At 41.0% G+C, this 17,111-nt stretch overlaps 1 protein-coding gene across 1 annotated transcript in view; it reads left to right on the forward strand.

Moving 5' to 3' along the window:
• The window catches only part of MIER2 (MIER family member 2), a 397,788-nt gene that overhangs the window by 182,359 nt on the left and 198,318 nt on the right, over window positions 1–17,111 (forward strand). The window contains exons 4-7 of the mRNA XM_044053751.1: window positions 10,838–10,950; window positions 12,375–12,444; window positions 15,691–15,842; window positions 16,379–16,460. Coding sequence (XP_043909686.1) covers window positions 10,838–10,950; window positions 12,375–12,444; window positions 15,691–15,842; window positions 16,379–16,460 — 417 coding nt within the window. The remainder of the gene's footprint in view (window positions 1–10,837; window positions 10,951–12,374; window positions 12,445–15,690; window positions 15,843–16,378; window positions 16,461–17,111) is intronic.

Here is a 17,111-nt window from a genome sequence, read left to right on the forward strand (position 1 = left end):
GACACACAGGGTGTCTTCTGGCTGTGACCCAAGCATAGCATCTCTTACCGTGGCATTTGACAGGGTTTTAGTCATGAGATGATCAGGAGAAGAGAGCATTCCATTGAAGAGCTGTCTAGAAGGCTTAAGGCTCTGTTTGCCTTCTGCTTACCACCCAAAGCTCACAAAAAGAAAAGGAAAAAAGAGAAACAGGAGATGCTTTTTCAGGTCCTGCAGCCCCTTCTCAGCTGGTGGGTGCCAGGTCAACTGAGGTGTTTTGTGTCCTCCTTTCCGAACATCAGCATTATCAAAGGCTGTTAGGGTATTTCTATGGACACCACCATGCCTTTGGAAGCTGGCACATCCTCGTAAGCCAAAGTTCTCCTAGCAGATATCATTCTGTATGCCCCTTTGCAGGTGTTTCCCTCCAGCACCTATTTCATTGTCTGTGAAGGGGAGGATGGAATCCCTTTTGAGCTTGTCCACAAAGAGGTGCAGTCAAGGAAATCCATCTGCAGATCCAGACTTCTGAGGCAGTAGTCCATGTGAAGTAGACTGATATGTCTAAACATATGATGTCCACCCAGTTGAGCTCCCTGCAATTGTTTGTGCATCTGTCAATAGTATGGCCCTCCTGACCCCCATTTCCAGGCTTCTAGGATTGTTTCAGCTTAGCCCAGGGTATCCTACAATTTATAAAATGTATGCAGCCTACTATGGACCAAATCATTAGTTTCTTGGAGTTCGCTTTGTTGAAATAGAGGCGGGGAGCCCTCTTTGGACATAGAGGTGAAAGATATGGCTGATGCCACTCATATGATTTCCCACATTGCCTCTTCAGTGCTTGCTTCATAGTCATTGTTCACTGCATCCCCCACAGAAGACAACTCATTTAGTAATACCTTATGCAAAGTGAATTTTCACTTTAACTGTTAAGCTAAAGAGGATTTGGATGTTCAGACATACTGCTTTGATCCCATGGGCCTGGAGGCTATGCCTTTTTGAGAATTTACCCCCTGCTGGGGGATGTCTTACTACAACTTCTTCTTTCGGCTGCTCCCGTTAGGGGTCGCCACAGCAGATCAACTGTTTCCATTTCTTCCTGTCCTCTGCATCTTGTTCTGTTACACCAACCGCCTGCATGTCCTCTCTCACCACATCCATAAACCTTATCTTAGGCCTTCCTCTTTTCCTGTTACCTGGCAGCTTCATCCTTAGCATCTTTTTCCCAATATACTCTGCATCCCTCCTCAGCACATGTCCAAACCAACGTAATCTTGCCTCTCTGGCTTTGTCTCCAAACCTTCCAACCTGGGCTGACCCTCTAATATACTTATTTCTAATCCTGTACATCCTCATCACACCCTGTGCAAATCTTAACATCTTCAACTCTGCCACGTCAAGCTCTGACTCCTGCCTTTTTGCCAATGCCACTGTCTCCAACCCATATAACATAGCTGGTCTTACTACCATCTTGTAGACCTTCTCTTTCACTCTTACTGGTACTCGTCTGTCACAAATCACTTCTGACACTCTTCTCCACCCACTCCATCCTGCCTGTACTCTCTTCTTCACCTCTCTTCCACACTCACCATTACTCTGAACTGTTGATCCCAAGTACTTAAACTCATTCACCTTCGCCACCTCTACTCCCTGCATCCTCACCATTCCTCTGTCCTCCCTCTCATTCACACACATATATTTTGTCTTAGTCCTGCTGACCTTCATTCATCTTCTCTCTAGAGCATATCTCCACCTCTCCAGGGTCGTCTCCACCTGTTCCCTACTCTCACTACAGATCACAAAGTCATCTGCAAACATTATTGTCTACGGGGACTCCTGTCTGATCTCATCTGTCAACCTGTCCATCACCATTGCAAATAAGAAAGGACTCAGAGCTGATCATTGATGTAATCCCACCTCCACCTTAAACGCATCTGTCACTCTCACCGCAGACCCCACCACTGTCACACTACCCTCGTACATATCCTGTACCACTCTTACATACTTCTCTGACACTCCCGACTTCCTCATACAATACTACAACTCTTCTCTAGGCACTCTGTCATATGCTTTCTCTAAATCCACAAAGACACAACTTCTGAATGTCCTTTTAGCTAAGGACCTGCTGTTTGGGCTTCTAGAAGCAGAAGTGTTTTAAAGAGTAGAAGGAAAGGGTAAGACCATGTGACTAGTCTGTAAACTAATGTTTCATTCCTCAAATACTAAGATATGACAAATTATCCTTGTAAGAGTTGGCCCTACTGCCATTAGGGCAATGTAAATAAGTTGAAGAGGCGAACGGGCAAATAACAAGAAAAAAACAGTAGTGGCAGAAAGACCTGAAGGGGAAGCCTCTGGGCCCTCAGTGTCTCACTCCAGAAAGGATGCAGCCCTGAGTACTCCATTCTTCCCCTTTCTCAAAGTCAGGTCTCCAACTCCAGCTCAACAATCATACAAGATTTGTCAGACTTGCAGAGTTCTTTGGAATTTGGGAAGCCATTACCAAAGGCAGGTATGTCCTACAAGTATTAATCCATGGTTAAAAGCCTTTTTTTCCTGTCAAAACTAAAATCTATAGGCATGCCACCAAGTACCAAACGAACATAAAGCTATTGCTACTTTTTATAAACAGACTTCTGCCTCAAGGAGAGGTAAAACCAGTAGACTAGTTTTTGACCTTTCCAAATTAAATACCTTTATAAAGATCTAGATACTGACCTTGCAAGGCCATCTTACCCATCCTGTCCCCTGTACACTGATGGTAACTGTAGAAGGATGAATGCCTGCATATTCTATTGCTGAAATCCTCAACCTCCTTAAAAATCAGTAGCACCAAACAACTGTGTATCACAGTCCTATATATCTCACTAGGGAATGTTTGTGTCTTTCGGCTTTTCCCGGTTAGGGGTCGCCACAGCGGAACTCCGGTCCGCTAAAGATTGGCAGTAGATTTTTACATACCAACTTGCCAGGCCTGACGCACAACCTTCAACGAAGGTACACCCATTCAAGCACGTCTCCACGGAGAAGACGCTTTTGCTGAGAATCGAACCGGACAGCGTCTTACTGTGAGGCGACAACGCTACCGCAGCACCACCATTACATTCCTATACTGGAAGACATCCTATCTTGGATATCACAAAACATATTCAATGAACCCATCATCATAGGGGACACCGACATAAACTGGTAAAGCCTGAAGTCCGACTACCCCACCAAAAGCATAAACCTGCATGGTTTTACTCAGCTTATCTCTGGCCCTACTAGAATTAAAAAAATTAACAACCAAGGATCTAACCTCGACTGGATCCTAGTTTCAGATCCCCTCAAATACTCCAACTCCAGGACCCTTCCAAATGTTTTAAGTGACCACTTACCCGCCTACACAAACAGAACCAAGACCCACACCAACAAAAACCACACCTGTAAAACCTCATGCAACCTAACTTCAACCAACACCAATTTAACTCTGTTCTAAAATCAGTAAACTGGTCCATATTAAAAACTCTTTCTTTAGATGGTGCCATCAACCACGTCAACAAAATATTCTTCTATACCCTTAACCTAGCTCCACTGTACTCAAAATGAATAAAATCTAATCATGCTCCCTGGTTAGCCAAACCTACCAAAAACTTACAAGTAATAAGGGCTAAAGCTTGGCAAGAATGGCATAGAACCAAAAATGATCTAAACTACCAAAAAATATAAATACTTGCGCAACCAAGAAAAAAAATACCCTGTTCTCCCTCTGCTACCACCTTCTACCAGAATACTTTAAGTACGCTGCTGACACTACAGCTTATCCAGTCAGCATACTTATCAACCAATCCATCTCAGAATCCTACATCGCCACCCTATGGAGAAAAAAAAACATAACCCCCTGCACAAAAGTGATAAGTGCTGTAACATTACCACCCTATACACTTTAAAAAAGAACTCAGACTAGTCTTTTACTACTGAACACCAAAGCTGGTACCTGTCACAACCCTACCTAGCTCCAGTACAGCCCCTTATCCTAATCTTTTCCAATTTTTCCCTCATATTGCTTATCCTAATCTTTTTCCAAATTTTCCCTCATATTGCCTTAGCATCTTATTATACTTCCCACAACCCTTTACACCTTATACATGTGTTTTTTTCATCTCTCACATCTGTACTATTCCTAAAATGCTACTTCCTTAACACACTCCATACTCCATCACTTCAAAACTTTTGGATTGCTCTGACAGCTGTATTGCTGAACATGTACCACAAAAAAAAGTGTATACATCTCCTGATCTGATGTACCTTACTAATTTTTGTATCTTACGCTGTGAACTGTTATGTATTGCTAATTGAAATTTTATGTACTGTAAACTGAACTTCTGTGCATTTTAAACTGTCTCTCACTGGAGCTTTTCTCCTCGGGTCTCCACTGAAAATGGGTCTCTGCCCCAGCTGAACAAACCCGGTTAACAAATGTCAATCAATAAATAAATAAATAAAATTATAAACAAGGATAAGAAGCAATACTTCTCCCACCAGCTAACTTCCCAGAAAAACAACCAAAAAAAATTTTGGCATACCATTTCCTATCTCCTTATCCCTGGGACCAAAGGAAATCCATCCCCTGCCACCGACAAAACCCCATCCCAAATAGCAAAAACTTTCATCACACATTTTATAGACAGTATACTCAGTTTACTCATCCCTCACAACTACCCCTCATACTCTAACCCGAATCCCAGCCCCTCACAAACCAATACTAAACAATCCACCTCAACCTCCTTTCTTCCACAGGGCAAAACGTTAACTGACCAGCATCTTCCTTGCCTGTCTCTTCAACAAGTACCCACCCACCACATACACAGGCTGCTACTTAAACTAAAACCCTGTTCTCCCTCTGCTGGCAACCTCCCACCAGAGTACTTAAAATACGCCGCTGATACTGTAGCACAGTTTCAGACCCTCACATAGTACTACTGCATTAATTTCATTCAGATACAATCAGTAAAGCCAGGGATGCTGGATTACTAACGTCAGTAATACTGGATCTATTCAAGGCCTTTGATACTGTTTCCCACCCAGTATTACAATAAATCTTTACCCTTGGCCTTTCCTCTACAACTCAACAGTGGTTCAGCAGCTACCTAATAAATGCGTAAAATGGCAGGGAGCCCTGTCCCAACTATCTACCTAATAACACAGGAGTACCGCAAGGGTCCATTCTCGGACCATTACTATTCAACATCTTTGTTAACCTTCACACTGCCTTCCACCAAAACTCCCTAATCCAGTATGCCAATGATTCCAATATTATCTCCTCCAACAATTTCAAGCACCTTCTACATCTAACCCAAACTGCCTTCACTTCCATAGAGATTTTGCTAAACAATGCACAGCTCCTACTAACCCCTATATAAAACCAAACTCCTCCTCTTTGCACCCAAAAATCTCTGAGTCGACTTTAACACTTCACTAAATAATACCCAAATAAAAATCCTCTCTCATGCCAAACTAATGGGAGTAACCATACACCATAGGCTCTCTTTTGATCTACGTATCCACAATGCAGTCAAAAATGTTCATAAACTAGGAATGGTCTAATGACAAAAACTTGATGAACTCATACACCAAAACCATCCTAGCCACTACTTACCTACTCCCCTCTCAACTCTGTGGTGCACCCATTTTGGCAAGCACTCAGATTACCCTAAAAAACAAACTTGAGTCCTGCTGTAATAAAATTGCTAAATTTACTATCAACGCACCCCGTAACACACACCACTGCACAGCCTTCAGTGCCCTCAATTGGTTGAAACTTCTACACCTGTTTAGACCCAACTACAATTCAGTATGGTACACAGAATTGTATATCAACCCAAAAACTGTCCCGCACTCAACTCTTTCCTCCAAACTTACATACCCACCAGGATCCTCCGCTCTGAACACAAGCAACTAGTAACCCTACACAGACCTAACAAAAAAGTTGTACAGTGTCTATACTCTTACACTGTAGCAAAACTCTGAAATGCCTTACCACCAAACATCAGAGCAATAACAAATCACAAGAATTTCAAACTCAACCTAAAAAATCACCTCCAAGTTACAAATACCTGCCCCTGTTTCAGTACAGCCTAGTAACCTACGTCCCCCACCCCACTTTTCTATACCATCTCCCCCACAGACGCTCCCTGGCTCTACCTACCCTTTCCTTACTACTTTATTTTACCATTGCTTTCGTCTCACCCTCACCCACCCCGTCAATGGACCTAGCAGCAAGAACTATTGACGCCTGCTTCAAATATTAAGCTCCCCATTTCTCTCTCTATATTATCTGCTAGTCTTAATGATATATATTAGTTAATTTATCTCTTATAACCCCTTTTAATGGCATACCTGCAGCCTGTATAATAATCGTAATTTCTGTAAATGACAATCAGTGTATATGCTGGCCATGCTTACCAGTAATCTACATAAAAGAATTGCAGTTGACAGAACTAAATGTATTTAGCTCATATCACCGTACTTATTGTTTTGCTATGATTTCTGTTGTAAATGTCTGCCAGTTGTCTGTCGATACACTTACCTTATAACAGGTAAGCTACACTTCACTTGTAAATTTGCTAACTCTGTATTTTTCGTTGTCATATATAGTTTTGCCATTTGTATTTTTGTTTGTGGAGCTTTTTTCTCCCAGGGCCTCCTCTGAAAATGGGTTCCTGACCCAGTCGGACTTTCACGGTCAGCAAATATCGAAATAAATAAATTCCTATTCTCAGGTGCCAAAGATATGTTCTCAGGTTCAAGGTAGGGATGCCCATTGTCATTTTACCTGCATGCCCTGTAGAGTAACTAATGAACCCGAAGATCTTTGAAGAGTGCCTAGTTGCAGTGAAAGCTGATTTAGGAACAGTTGTGGGAGGGAAAAAGTGAACTGCCGTTTACTATAGATTGTTTCCAAACTTTGGGAGATTTTATCAGCTTACCCAAGTCAAACATACTAGCCTCCAAAACGTGATTATTTGTGGGAACACTGTGCCTACATCAGCCAGTGGGCCTTCCTCCAGCAGGACAAGGTGGAATTTCCTAAAAACCTGTTTTCTGAACTTCTCTCAGTAAAGTTCCTGTGCAGTGAGGGAATTTCAAAGGGCTCTGGGTTTCATGACTGCTTCAATCTTGATGGTACACTTTGCAAACCCACATGTGTCAGAGCTGTGGTGGTATCTCTTGAACACCTGATGGGGCAGTGTCCTCATTCTGTCTTGAAATAATTAGAATAGTGGCTAAATTAGGTTTGATAAAACAAGGGTGTCTGTTCAGACAGCTCCCTGTGAACCAATCTTTCCTCATAGGTGCCTTATGAGGAAATTACTCAGAGGCTAAAATTCCAGAGCAATTGAAGTTGCCCCCAAACTGAAACCTATATCAACATAAAAGTAACAGATGCCCAGGCACTAAAGGCATTCAGACCAGTGTGAAAACGTGAAGTGTTCCAGGTGGTCACTGGCAACACAACCCTGATGTTACATATGCAGGGAGAGACTGTATTATTCTCTTTGCAGGCTGGTGATAACTGCTTGGGAAATAACCCTAGAGTTGGACATGAACCTAAAGGTACTCTGCATCCCATTGCAGCAAAATACATTAGTGGATCAGATTATAGACCGATTCCAACAATTGGCACTTGATGGGAATATGTATTCTCATACCTAGCCAGCAGGTGGAGAGCACCAGAAATAGGCATTCTTGCTTTTCTGAGCAACAGACAACTCAGTTATACACCAGAGTACCAGACAAAGAGGCTTGGGCAGTGCATGGCCTGAGCATCAGCTGGGCGTGTGTTTCTATATGCATTCTCTTCAGCCCATTTACTCCATCGGGTAATTAGAAGTGTTAGGGGGTAGCAGAGAAGTTACTGATAGCACCCTTTTGAGCTAGGCAGCAATGGTTCTCAATTGTCTTAGAAATTTATAAAGTAGGACCATTAATGCTGTCTCTGTGAGTAGATCTCTTAACGCAACCCTGAAAAATATAGAGCTGAGGACCCTGCTGCTAACAAGATATTATGTTACTCCCTTTTGGACACACTTTTAACAGTGAACATGTTAAATTTCATGAGGAAAGTTGGAAAGCTTGCAACCAAGAAATCTCAGCCAAATGGAAGAGTCTTTCCCTCTTTTGCCAAAGGAAGAATCAAAACTCTTTCTTGACTTTAGTCTTGTTGATTTTGCAATATCTTTCTGAGCTATTCAAGAGAAAGCTGTGTCATATGTCTCAATGAATGTATGTCTGACAACCTTCATGCCTATAGAATCAACATCTACCATTAAGTATCTACAGCCAGTGAAACAGTTCCTTAAGGGGGGCACTGCATCTGAGACGGTCTACAAATGGTATTATTTCTCCACAGGACCTTAACTTTGTGTTTGAAAAATTAACACTACCATTTGAAGCAGCAGCAACTTCACACCTAAAATTTCTGAAATGGAAAATGGCCCTTTTGATTGTTATTGCATCAGTTAGGAGGATTTCAGAACTGCAAGTACTCTTGCAAAGAGCCTTTTTGGTGTTTGTTTCAGGACAGTCAGCCTGATGGCATTAGTTTCTATTGTCTGAAATTGTGATAGAAGTTTTTTAAACTTGTCTATATATTTACTAGGCTTTTTCTTGGAACATGAGCAAGAGAATTTTGCATTCTGGTGGTGTGCATAGGTAACAGATATATTATTTAGTCAGAATGAAAAATATTAGAAGTGAAGAAAAATTTTGCATCATGTTTGGCCGAAAGTGAAGTGAGGCCAGTTTGCAAGCATTTTCCAAGTGGCTGATGCACTGTACCTCATCCTGCTACTCCGCTTATGGGAAGAAGCTCAAAGAGCACATTTGTTCTCAACTCTACCAGGGGCTCAGTTTTCCAGAGAGGGTTTGAGTGTGCAGTCCATACTAAAAGCTGCAACTTGGTCCTCTGTCCACACCTGCCCAAAACATATTACAAGCTGCTCATCACTGCTAGAGCTAGTGCTTGGTTTGCTGTGGCCATCTTATGAAATCTTCTGCAACCCACTGCACAGAATTCTTCTTCTTCTCAAACCTTGTGAGCTTTGAGAATCATCCCATTAGTCAGTACTACTGCAGCAGGAATCCCATATGTTGAAAATGGAATGTTTGAGTGGGTAATTGTGGCTGCACCTCCCACTCTAGGCTTCCTAAAAGTGGCTTGGGGTACCTCTTTGACCTTTTCACTTTCCAAACTTCCATATGCACCCCTTTTACAGAGTCTCACACTTCTTGAGGTCTGAATAGAGCCCAAGATCCCAGTGCCTTTTGACTCTCTGTAGGCTCTTTCTCATAAGAGCATGTTGAGTGTCATACCACTGGTCAGAACAATGCTCAGGAACCAATATGAGATGCTGTTTCCTTCAGGCTATAAAAAAAAAAGGAACCAAAGTTGGTACTGTTAGTTTGCCTGCTTTGTACTGAGAGCATGCTGCTGTACCAGGAAAGCAGACCCTTGTTCCTCCAAGAGGGAAAAGCATGCTAAGCTGGTTCAGAATTTGGACCTTCTGGAGCAACATGTGCCAGTGCTACTGGAACAGCTAGCCACTCAAACATCCAGTGTTTACCTGCAAGTCTCATCTTCCAAGGTGCAGTTTGAACTTTGTGTACTAGTCTTTGTAGTGTTGTGATTTTGATACTCACAGTAGACACCGTGGTACTTTGTAGCCCACACTTTATAGGTCTTCATGACTGAGTGTCTGCCTTACTGTTTAGTGAATGAGTGTAATACTGTGACACCATCTTTCCAAGTAAACAAAATATGATGCCGTTTTCAGGCAGTTTTGTTAAGGTAGCCCATAATCTCTTGTTTTTACAGTGCATTCCACTATCATCATATATTTCATTCACAGACTTCCAACATATATTTCAGAATCCTGACCAACCCACAGTTCCCCACCCCACACTACCCTCGGGTAACTACTTTTTTCTCACTCTGTTTTTATGAGTAACCTTTAATTGTATCTCATCCAGTGTCGCAACTGGGCTGTTCTTTAGGGTTCCTTCTTCCTTTTATAGTTATGGCTGTTTTGCTGAATAACATTAGTATTTCTATTCCAAGGGGGGTGAGCTGTCCCACTGGTTCAGTGCAAGTTGCCTACCTACACAGACAATAACTCATTTTGGAATAGAAACACAGGAGCAGGAGGGCCATCTGAGGTATTTTAAACATCTTTGTAATCCTTTCACTGAGGGGAGGAGGTGTGTGAATTCTCTTTTAGCAGCCTTTAGTGTTATCTGGTGCTGCATAACCAGGTAGTATTGGCATGCAGTGCAAATATCCCTAAAGTGACCTAAGTACTTAAATGGCCAGCTTGAAGCATTCTGTTTGAATGGCTTTAGTTAGTTAATTCTCCAGTCCTGCATAGTGCTGGCTTCCCCAAAACCTGAAGTTGTGGTAGTCACCTAGGTATCATGGTGATGGGAAGAAAAAACTACTCCGTAATACAAAAAAAAAATTAATATGTTTTCATTTGTCCACTTTGATGACAGATGCACTAAATTATATGTTTTATATAGAAAAATGTTGATGGAACTATGGATGTAGTGAAATTATCATTGGCTGGCCTGTTGGTAGAAGAGCATTGCTCTTTTGACCTGTGTCGGAATGTAGACATATCTGTATATTTACTAAGGAATAAGCAGTTTTATTAATGGGGAGGCCAGTCTGCAAATCTGAATATCAACATTCCGTCCCATCCGTTTTTTTGGTAATGGTGCTACCCTAGCTTCAGAGTTTTCTTCCGGTAAATGTTTTCTAATGCTACTGTTACCTAATTACAGTATCAAAGTACTTTTTTTTTCTTTCTTTCTAAAGCAAACTCACTCATTGTTGAAGAGAAGGAATTTTCTCTCTCACCATGTGATGCATATGACGGGGAGAACAAGTTGTCGTCAGAAGATGAGTCCATGGCAGATGACTGTAACAAGGTGAGGTTTTATAGCCCATCCATTTTGTCTAGCATGTTTTACTCAGCCATGAGAGATTTTTGTTTTCTAATACTGGACTGTGCTGCGTCTGTGCTGGAAGATTATTTCAGCATGTTTTGCAAATGTCTTTGCCACATTATTTCTTGAGGTACTTGGTAAAGGTATTGTTTGTTAATGTTTGTTTTTTCTTTACTGTTTTTCATTTGTTCTTTACCACAATAGAGTGGATTGTCATTAGTTACTAAAGCACAACAGTCTAGGTCGTTATCGTGGTCTGTTTTGTCATGTACTTTCTTAGCCTTTGCAGTGTCATTTTCACCCACATTACTGGGTTGGATTCTTATTTGTCACCTACTTACCTACCTAGTAGTTTGAGTAGCCAAGGCTTGGTTTTGTTTGTCAAGGAAGCATGCTTCTAGTTAGGCGTCTGGTAAGCATCCCTAAAACTCAGGATTAGTACAGTGCAGAAGCCTTATCTTGGAAGGTTTCCACATGAAGCTACGCCTTTCAGATTCTTAAATAGCTATAACTGAGGTTTTCCTGTCATGGGTCCTTTGTGCTGGGAGTCTGGGGAAGTGGTTAATTAATGCTCATTATGGGAAGATCTGGATTATATAAATGTCCCTCTCCTTTTTATCTTTACCATTCTTAGTGTTAGATGTGTACTATGGTGATGTTTTATTCCTGTCACATCATTGCAGGTTCTAAGTGCTGCTTAAAATGATTTTGCCATGCAAGTTTTGCTGCAACCTGGAGAGTAATAGGACTTTCCAGCACAGTTTGTTTATTGTAAAAGAAGTATCATATTCCTTGTATCTTCTGAGTATAGTGTTAATTTTAAAAAGGATGGTTAAGACTATACTCATGCATTACATTGTGTAGCCAGGGGATATGAACCCCAGTAAACAAGTGGGGCTCTTATTTTACAGACATGTTAACGCAAAATGCCATTCCTTAAATGACCTTTGATAGAGTACCACATTTCATTAATGACACTCTCACCACAAAAATTAAACATGAACCACAGTTGATCATTCATTATCCCTTTATTGTCTTTGACTATGCACTAGAATCTAAAGAAATTGTAAGTTGCATTTTTATAGAAACTGCTAGGCCCTAGCTGTGGGCAGAGCTGTAAGTGTAGTTAAATGTAATCTCTAGTAATGCTAAATCAGCTTGTGGCATAATCACATTAAGCAGAAGCTGATACGAACCGTCTTTTATTTGTGACGGTTCTGTTTCTGACATGGGATGTGGAAGGAGCGATTCTTTGACTCCAGTCATCTGTCATTTTCAAGTTTTGTGCCTGCAGAATTTTGCTTGTTACACCTTTTCATAAGCTTTCTGAATTAAATAACTTGAAAGTAGTGTTAAACTGAAGGCAGCTTTTGATTAACAGCTTCCTTGTCTTTTATCCTGTGCAGGACATGATGGTAGGACCTCAGTATCAGGCAGTTATCCCACCATATCTTGGAGAGAAGCCGAGTGAAAAAGGTAAGTCCAGTGAAATGACTTTGCCACTTCTTATAACTTATTCTTTGTTTCAGAAATGCGAGATCACTCGCATGTTAGTAAACCTAGAGACTGGTTGTTTAACTTTCTGTTGACTGTTTTAAGAGACTAGGCTAGAGAGCTGATTTGTCCTGGTATCAGGCAATGTATGTTAAGATTCATCTTTTCTAGCAGTGTCACTGATGTTCTCAAGTCACCTTTTAAAGCAGCATTTAGAAATGTAGTCCCCTTGCTAGACTGTTGATGCACCAGATATTTACCTGAGATGTTTTCTACCATACCTCTCAACTTCTTAAGACAAGAAATCTGGACAAAGCCTAAAATAACGGAGGGACAAAGGGTCAAACATAGGGATAGGCTTTAATATTGCTCTTACAAACTTAGTTGCTAGAGTTACAGGTTTTGTTAGTTTGCATTTTTTGAAGGATGTAAAATCTGAAACTCAAATGCATGTCATTATTTAGTGACTTCAGTCCTCTGTGATTTGACAGAAAACCATGAATTTTATGAGGAACAGACCAAAAACATGAGGCAAAAATCTGGACTTACTGAAAAAAATTTGGACAGTTGAGAGCTATGTTTGTTACCCAGGTTCAAATGTTGGCTTGGCTGAAAGTGCCTGGTAGTGAGAGAAAGGCTGAGAATCTGCAAAACTGTCATTGATCTTTGTAGCAAGGAAGGGGAGATGGTAAGAAAGCACCATCATTTCTGACCTTTATTTTGGAAGAGGGTGGAATGGTTAATTGTTTAAGTCATGGTGAAGGAGAGCAGGGTTTATAACTAGTCATCTTTTGAGTTAAGGCTGAGGTTTTGTGGTTGTTACATCTGACAGCCTGTTTAGCATGGTTTATTACCACAGTTTCTGTCTGCAGCTGGGAAGAGGGAAGGATTGTGACTAGCACATATGTTGCAGGTCGTAATCTTAATGGGTTACAAATTATATCTGTTCCTGGAGAAGTGGGTAGCAGTTGCTTCAAGTCCTTTGATAAACAAATAACATTAGTGACTTCCACATAATCTAAACTGTTTTGGGAGAGGATGTAAGTTAGTGGCCACCACATATCTGGTTCTTTATGTGATGAGAACAGGTTTAATTGCTACTATACTTTATCTTGATGAGGAGTTTGGGATTAGCCTTGTCAAGCTTCTAGGTAGGAATCATTGGAATTAGGAAGGGACTCTATTGAAATGTGGGTACTTGAAATGCCGAGTACTAACAAGTCAACAAAAGAGTGAAAATGCAGGAAATGGTTAAATCTGAAATATCTGTACTTTAAACTTCTCTTTTGCAGTGGGGCAAGCCCCCTCCCCCCATACTTGTATATATACCAACTCCAAGATTGCCATACCTCAGAGAAATGGCCATCTCAGACTTAAGTTTATGTAAGTCTGTTTTTGGCCATTCAATCTCCATGTTTTGTGACTCGCTTTAGCAGGTCCTGACATTTCAAATGGTTACCATTAGAAGCCATGTGTAATCTGTGGTGGGAGAGGGTAGTAATTAGCTATGACCTCTCTAGCTCTTTTTTAGGTAAGCAAAGAAGTTTTTGTATTTGTCTGAACCCCTTGCATGAATGAATGCCTTTGATCGCACCTTATCCTTGCTTGGGGAATGGATGATGCAAATGACCACTGCTTCTAAATACTGATGAGGGATAGTCTAGTATTAACCACCATAATGTTGACAACTATTCTGGATGTGGTTGGTGATTTATAAATATTTGACCTCTGATGCGAGCAGGTGGTCTTGGTAGTTAACCATGTTTGGCCTTCATTGGGCGGTCAAGTTTAATGATCAGTAGCTCTGAACCCCGGTTTTGGAAGGCTGGAGTTAATGACTGCCATATAGTCCTGATCTTTGGTGGGGAGAGCAGATATGACTTTAACAGCATTTGAGTCTCGTCCATAATGGAGGTAGTGGAGTTAATGATCACATGTATGTTACCTTTTTTGAAGAGTATAAATTTTTTGACCCCCCCACACCCTCACCCCTTAGTGGGGGATAGAGGTAAGTTCGACTCTTGCATGTCTAACCCTTTTTAAAGAGGGAGTAGTTAGTGACAACTGCAGGATGGTGTTGACTTCCATGTCCCTGAATTTTGTTGTAGGATTAGCGACTGCTTTGTTTCTGATTTCTGAGAAGTGCAGGATTAGTGACTGTGCACTTGATTGTGGTGGGGAGGTGATTAGCTAGCGTTTGCATTATGTCTGACCTGTGTGCCATGGGGTAGGGCTGTTGACCACATCCAGTTCTTGATGGAAGCAGGATAAGATTTGTGATGTTTTTTATGTTGGATCATTAAAGGGGAGTAGAGACCACAACACCTAATTCCATGGTTTAAGAAGGGTATGGGTAATGACCAGTCCTTGTTTAACACCCTAGTCAAGGGATGGGTTTCTAACCATTACATGTCTTGCCTCTAGAGGGAGAAGATTACTGAATACCACATGTTTCACCTTGTACAGTAGAGGGTTGCATTAGTGACAGATACACATGTGGCCCTTGCTTGGGAAGAATGATAGCAGTCTGGTCTGGAGAGGGCAAAAATGAAGATATTGACAAATTAATTTTTACCCTTCACCTACAGGGGAACCAAAGACAGTGCTGACATTTGTCTCCATTGTAATGAGGACAAGTTTATTGGCATCATCTAGCTCATTGTGGGATGGAAGGGTTGGTTAGTGGCAATCGCATATGACCCTCTGGTGAAGAATGCTGACATTAGTAACCCATTTGTGCTGACCATTGTATGCCTGATTTCTTGTTGGAAGAAGTTGGATTGACTGGGGCTAATGAATGCCTCATATCTCTCTCTCTTGGCAGAGAAGAAGTGGAACTTCAGTGCTCTGGTCTTAAAATGTATTTGTGTGTTATTCACTTTTAACAAGAGGGAGCCTCTTGTCTTAGTATACCAGTCACAAACTGTTACCAAGAGTATTGAATCTTAAAACGTTATTAGGCTACATTCGTTTTTTTTAATATTTGAGGTCCATGTTTGAACTTGAGCATCATAGAGGCTATCCACACTGGGAAGGAGTCCTCAGAAAAGAAAATGAATTCAAGAGGAGGTCAAAGGTCAAACCTAGGAACTGAAAGTGAAGAAAGTTTAGAACTAGAGAGAGAGAAATTAGTACCACATGCAGCGCACTTGTTCTGATGCAGACTGCTTCCCCCAATGCCAGCTAGTCTGGACTGCTTAACTTCATGTTATTTTATTTATTTTTTAGCCAATGACATCGAGGACCAACTCCTGTGGGATCCACATGTCATGCCTGAAAAGGAAGTGGAAGAGTTTCTGTACCGAGCATCAAAACGTAATTGGGAAGAGTGTGACAGTGAAAGCATACCGGAGCAATTTGAGGTGAAAGACAATGAACAGGTAAAATGTTCAGCTTGATGCTGGCTTTTGACCAGTGGTTTTGAACCATAGGTCACTCTGTTAATAGAGTGATCGCAAAATGCGGTCTGGTACTTTATGTTTATATCATGTCAGTTTTGACTAGGTCATCAAGCAGACATGCACTTTTGTTTTTATACGGGAAAGTACATTAGAACAAGTGACAGTCTTTTCATTCTATTGCCTGGATTACGTAGTCTGAGTGAATGAGGGCTGATGTACAGTAGACTTCCTAATGATACTTTCAGCACTGCAAAACGGTGGAGGAGTGGCAGCAATGAATATGTTGACATTTTGGTGAACGGTGCAGTACACTGTAGTGCCTCTTGTCATAGTATATAGTTTGGTTTTGATGTGAAACAGAAAACTGCACTTTTTCACACAGTGCAAGTCGTGCACATGCTACCATCACATTTGAGTTTTGCCAGTGAGTTCTCTGAGTTGTATGCTTTTCTAAGGATTTGTTCGTGGTCAGACTTCTATATTCTTACAAATAAATGCTTTGCCTCTTTTTCTAGGCACTGTATGAGCTTGTTAAATGCAACTATAACCCCGAGGAAGCTCTGCGAAGGTTGCGCTTCAATGTAAAGGTTGTACAAGGTAAGGCATGCATTTATGCATTTTAAGACCACAATTGACAGGGTGATGTCTGTGTCGACTCTTCAGTTTTAGGCAAAACAAGAAATAATTACAGTTTAAAGAAAATCAGTAAAGTACACACAAATTGTCATCCAGACATATATATCAACAGCACTAGCATGACAAGGATATTTATATGGGCAAAATATGTAGATTTCGTGCCCTTATTTGTGTAAAGAGAAAAGCATTTGAGTTGTAGATGGTGGGGGGGGGTTGATTGAAATTTGGAATATCTCTACTTGATAACCACTTCTTATACTGCAAAAGCAATTGCCTCAGATCATTTTGCATAATGCTAAATGGTTTAATTAATGGTCTCAGATGTTAGTTACATTGTACATGTTAAAGGTAGCTGCTTTTTTTGCTGTTCAGAACATCTGTGATTTTACTTCTAAATTTAAAGTTGATACAGTATAGGTGAGGAGTTATTCTGTGCTACAGTAAATGAGTGCATCAGATCCTGAAAGCAAAATTATGTGTTGTCTAAAAACTGAGTAAACAGCATAGAATAGTTAACATTGCCGTTGTAAGCTGCTGTGATGAGTAGACCATTTAATTTGTGAATCTACAAAGCTCATCACACATGTGACACCAGAGCTGCAGAAGATGTCG

Source organism: Protopterus annectens, chromosome 13.part0, assembly GCF_019279795.1.
Source record: "Protopterus annectens isolate FY-2018-M chromosome 13.part0, PAN1.0, whole genome shotgun sequence".
NCBI classification, from domain to species: domain Eukaryota; kingdom Metazoa; phylum Chordata; order Ceratodontiformes; family Protopteridae; genus Protopterus; species Protopterus annectens.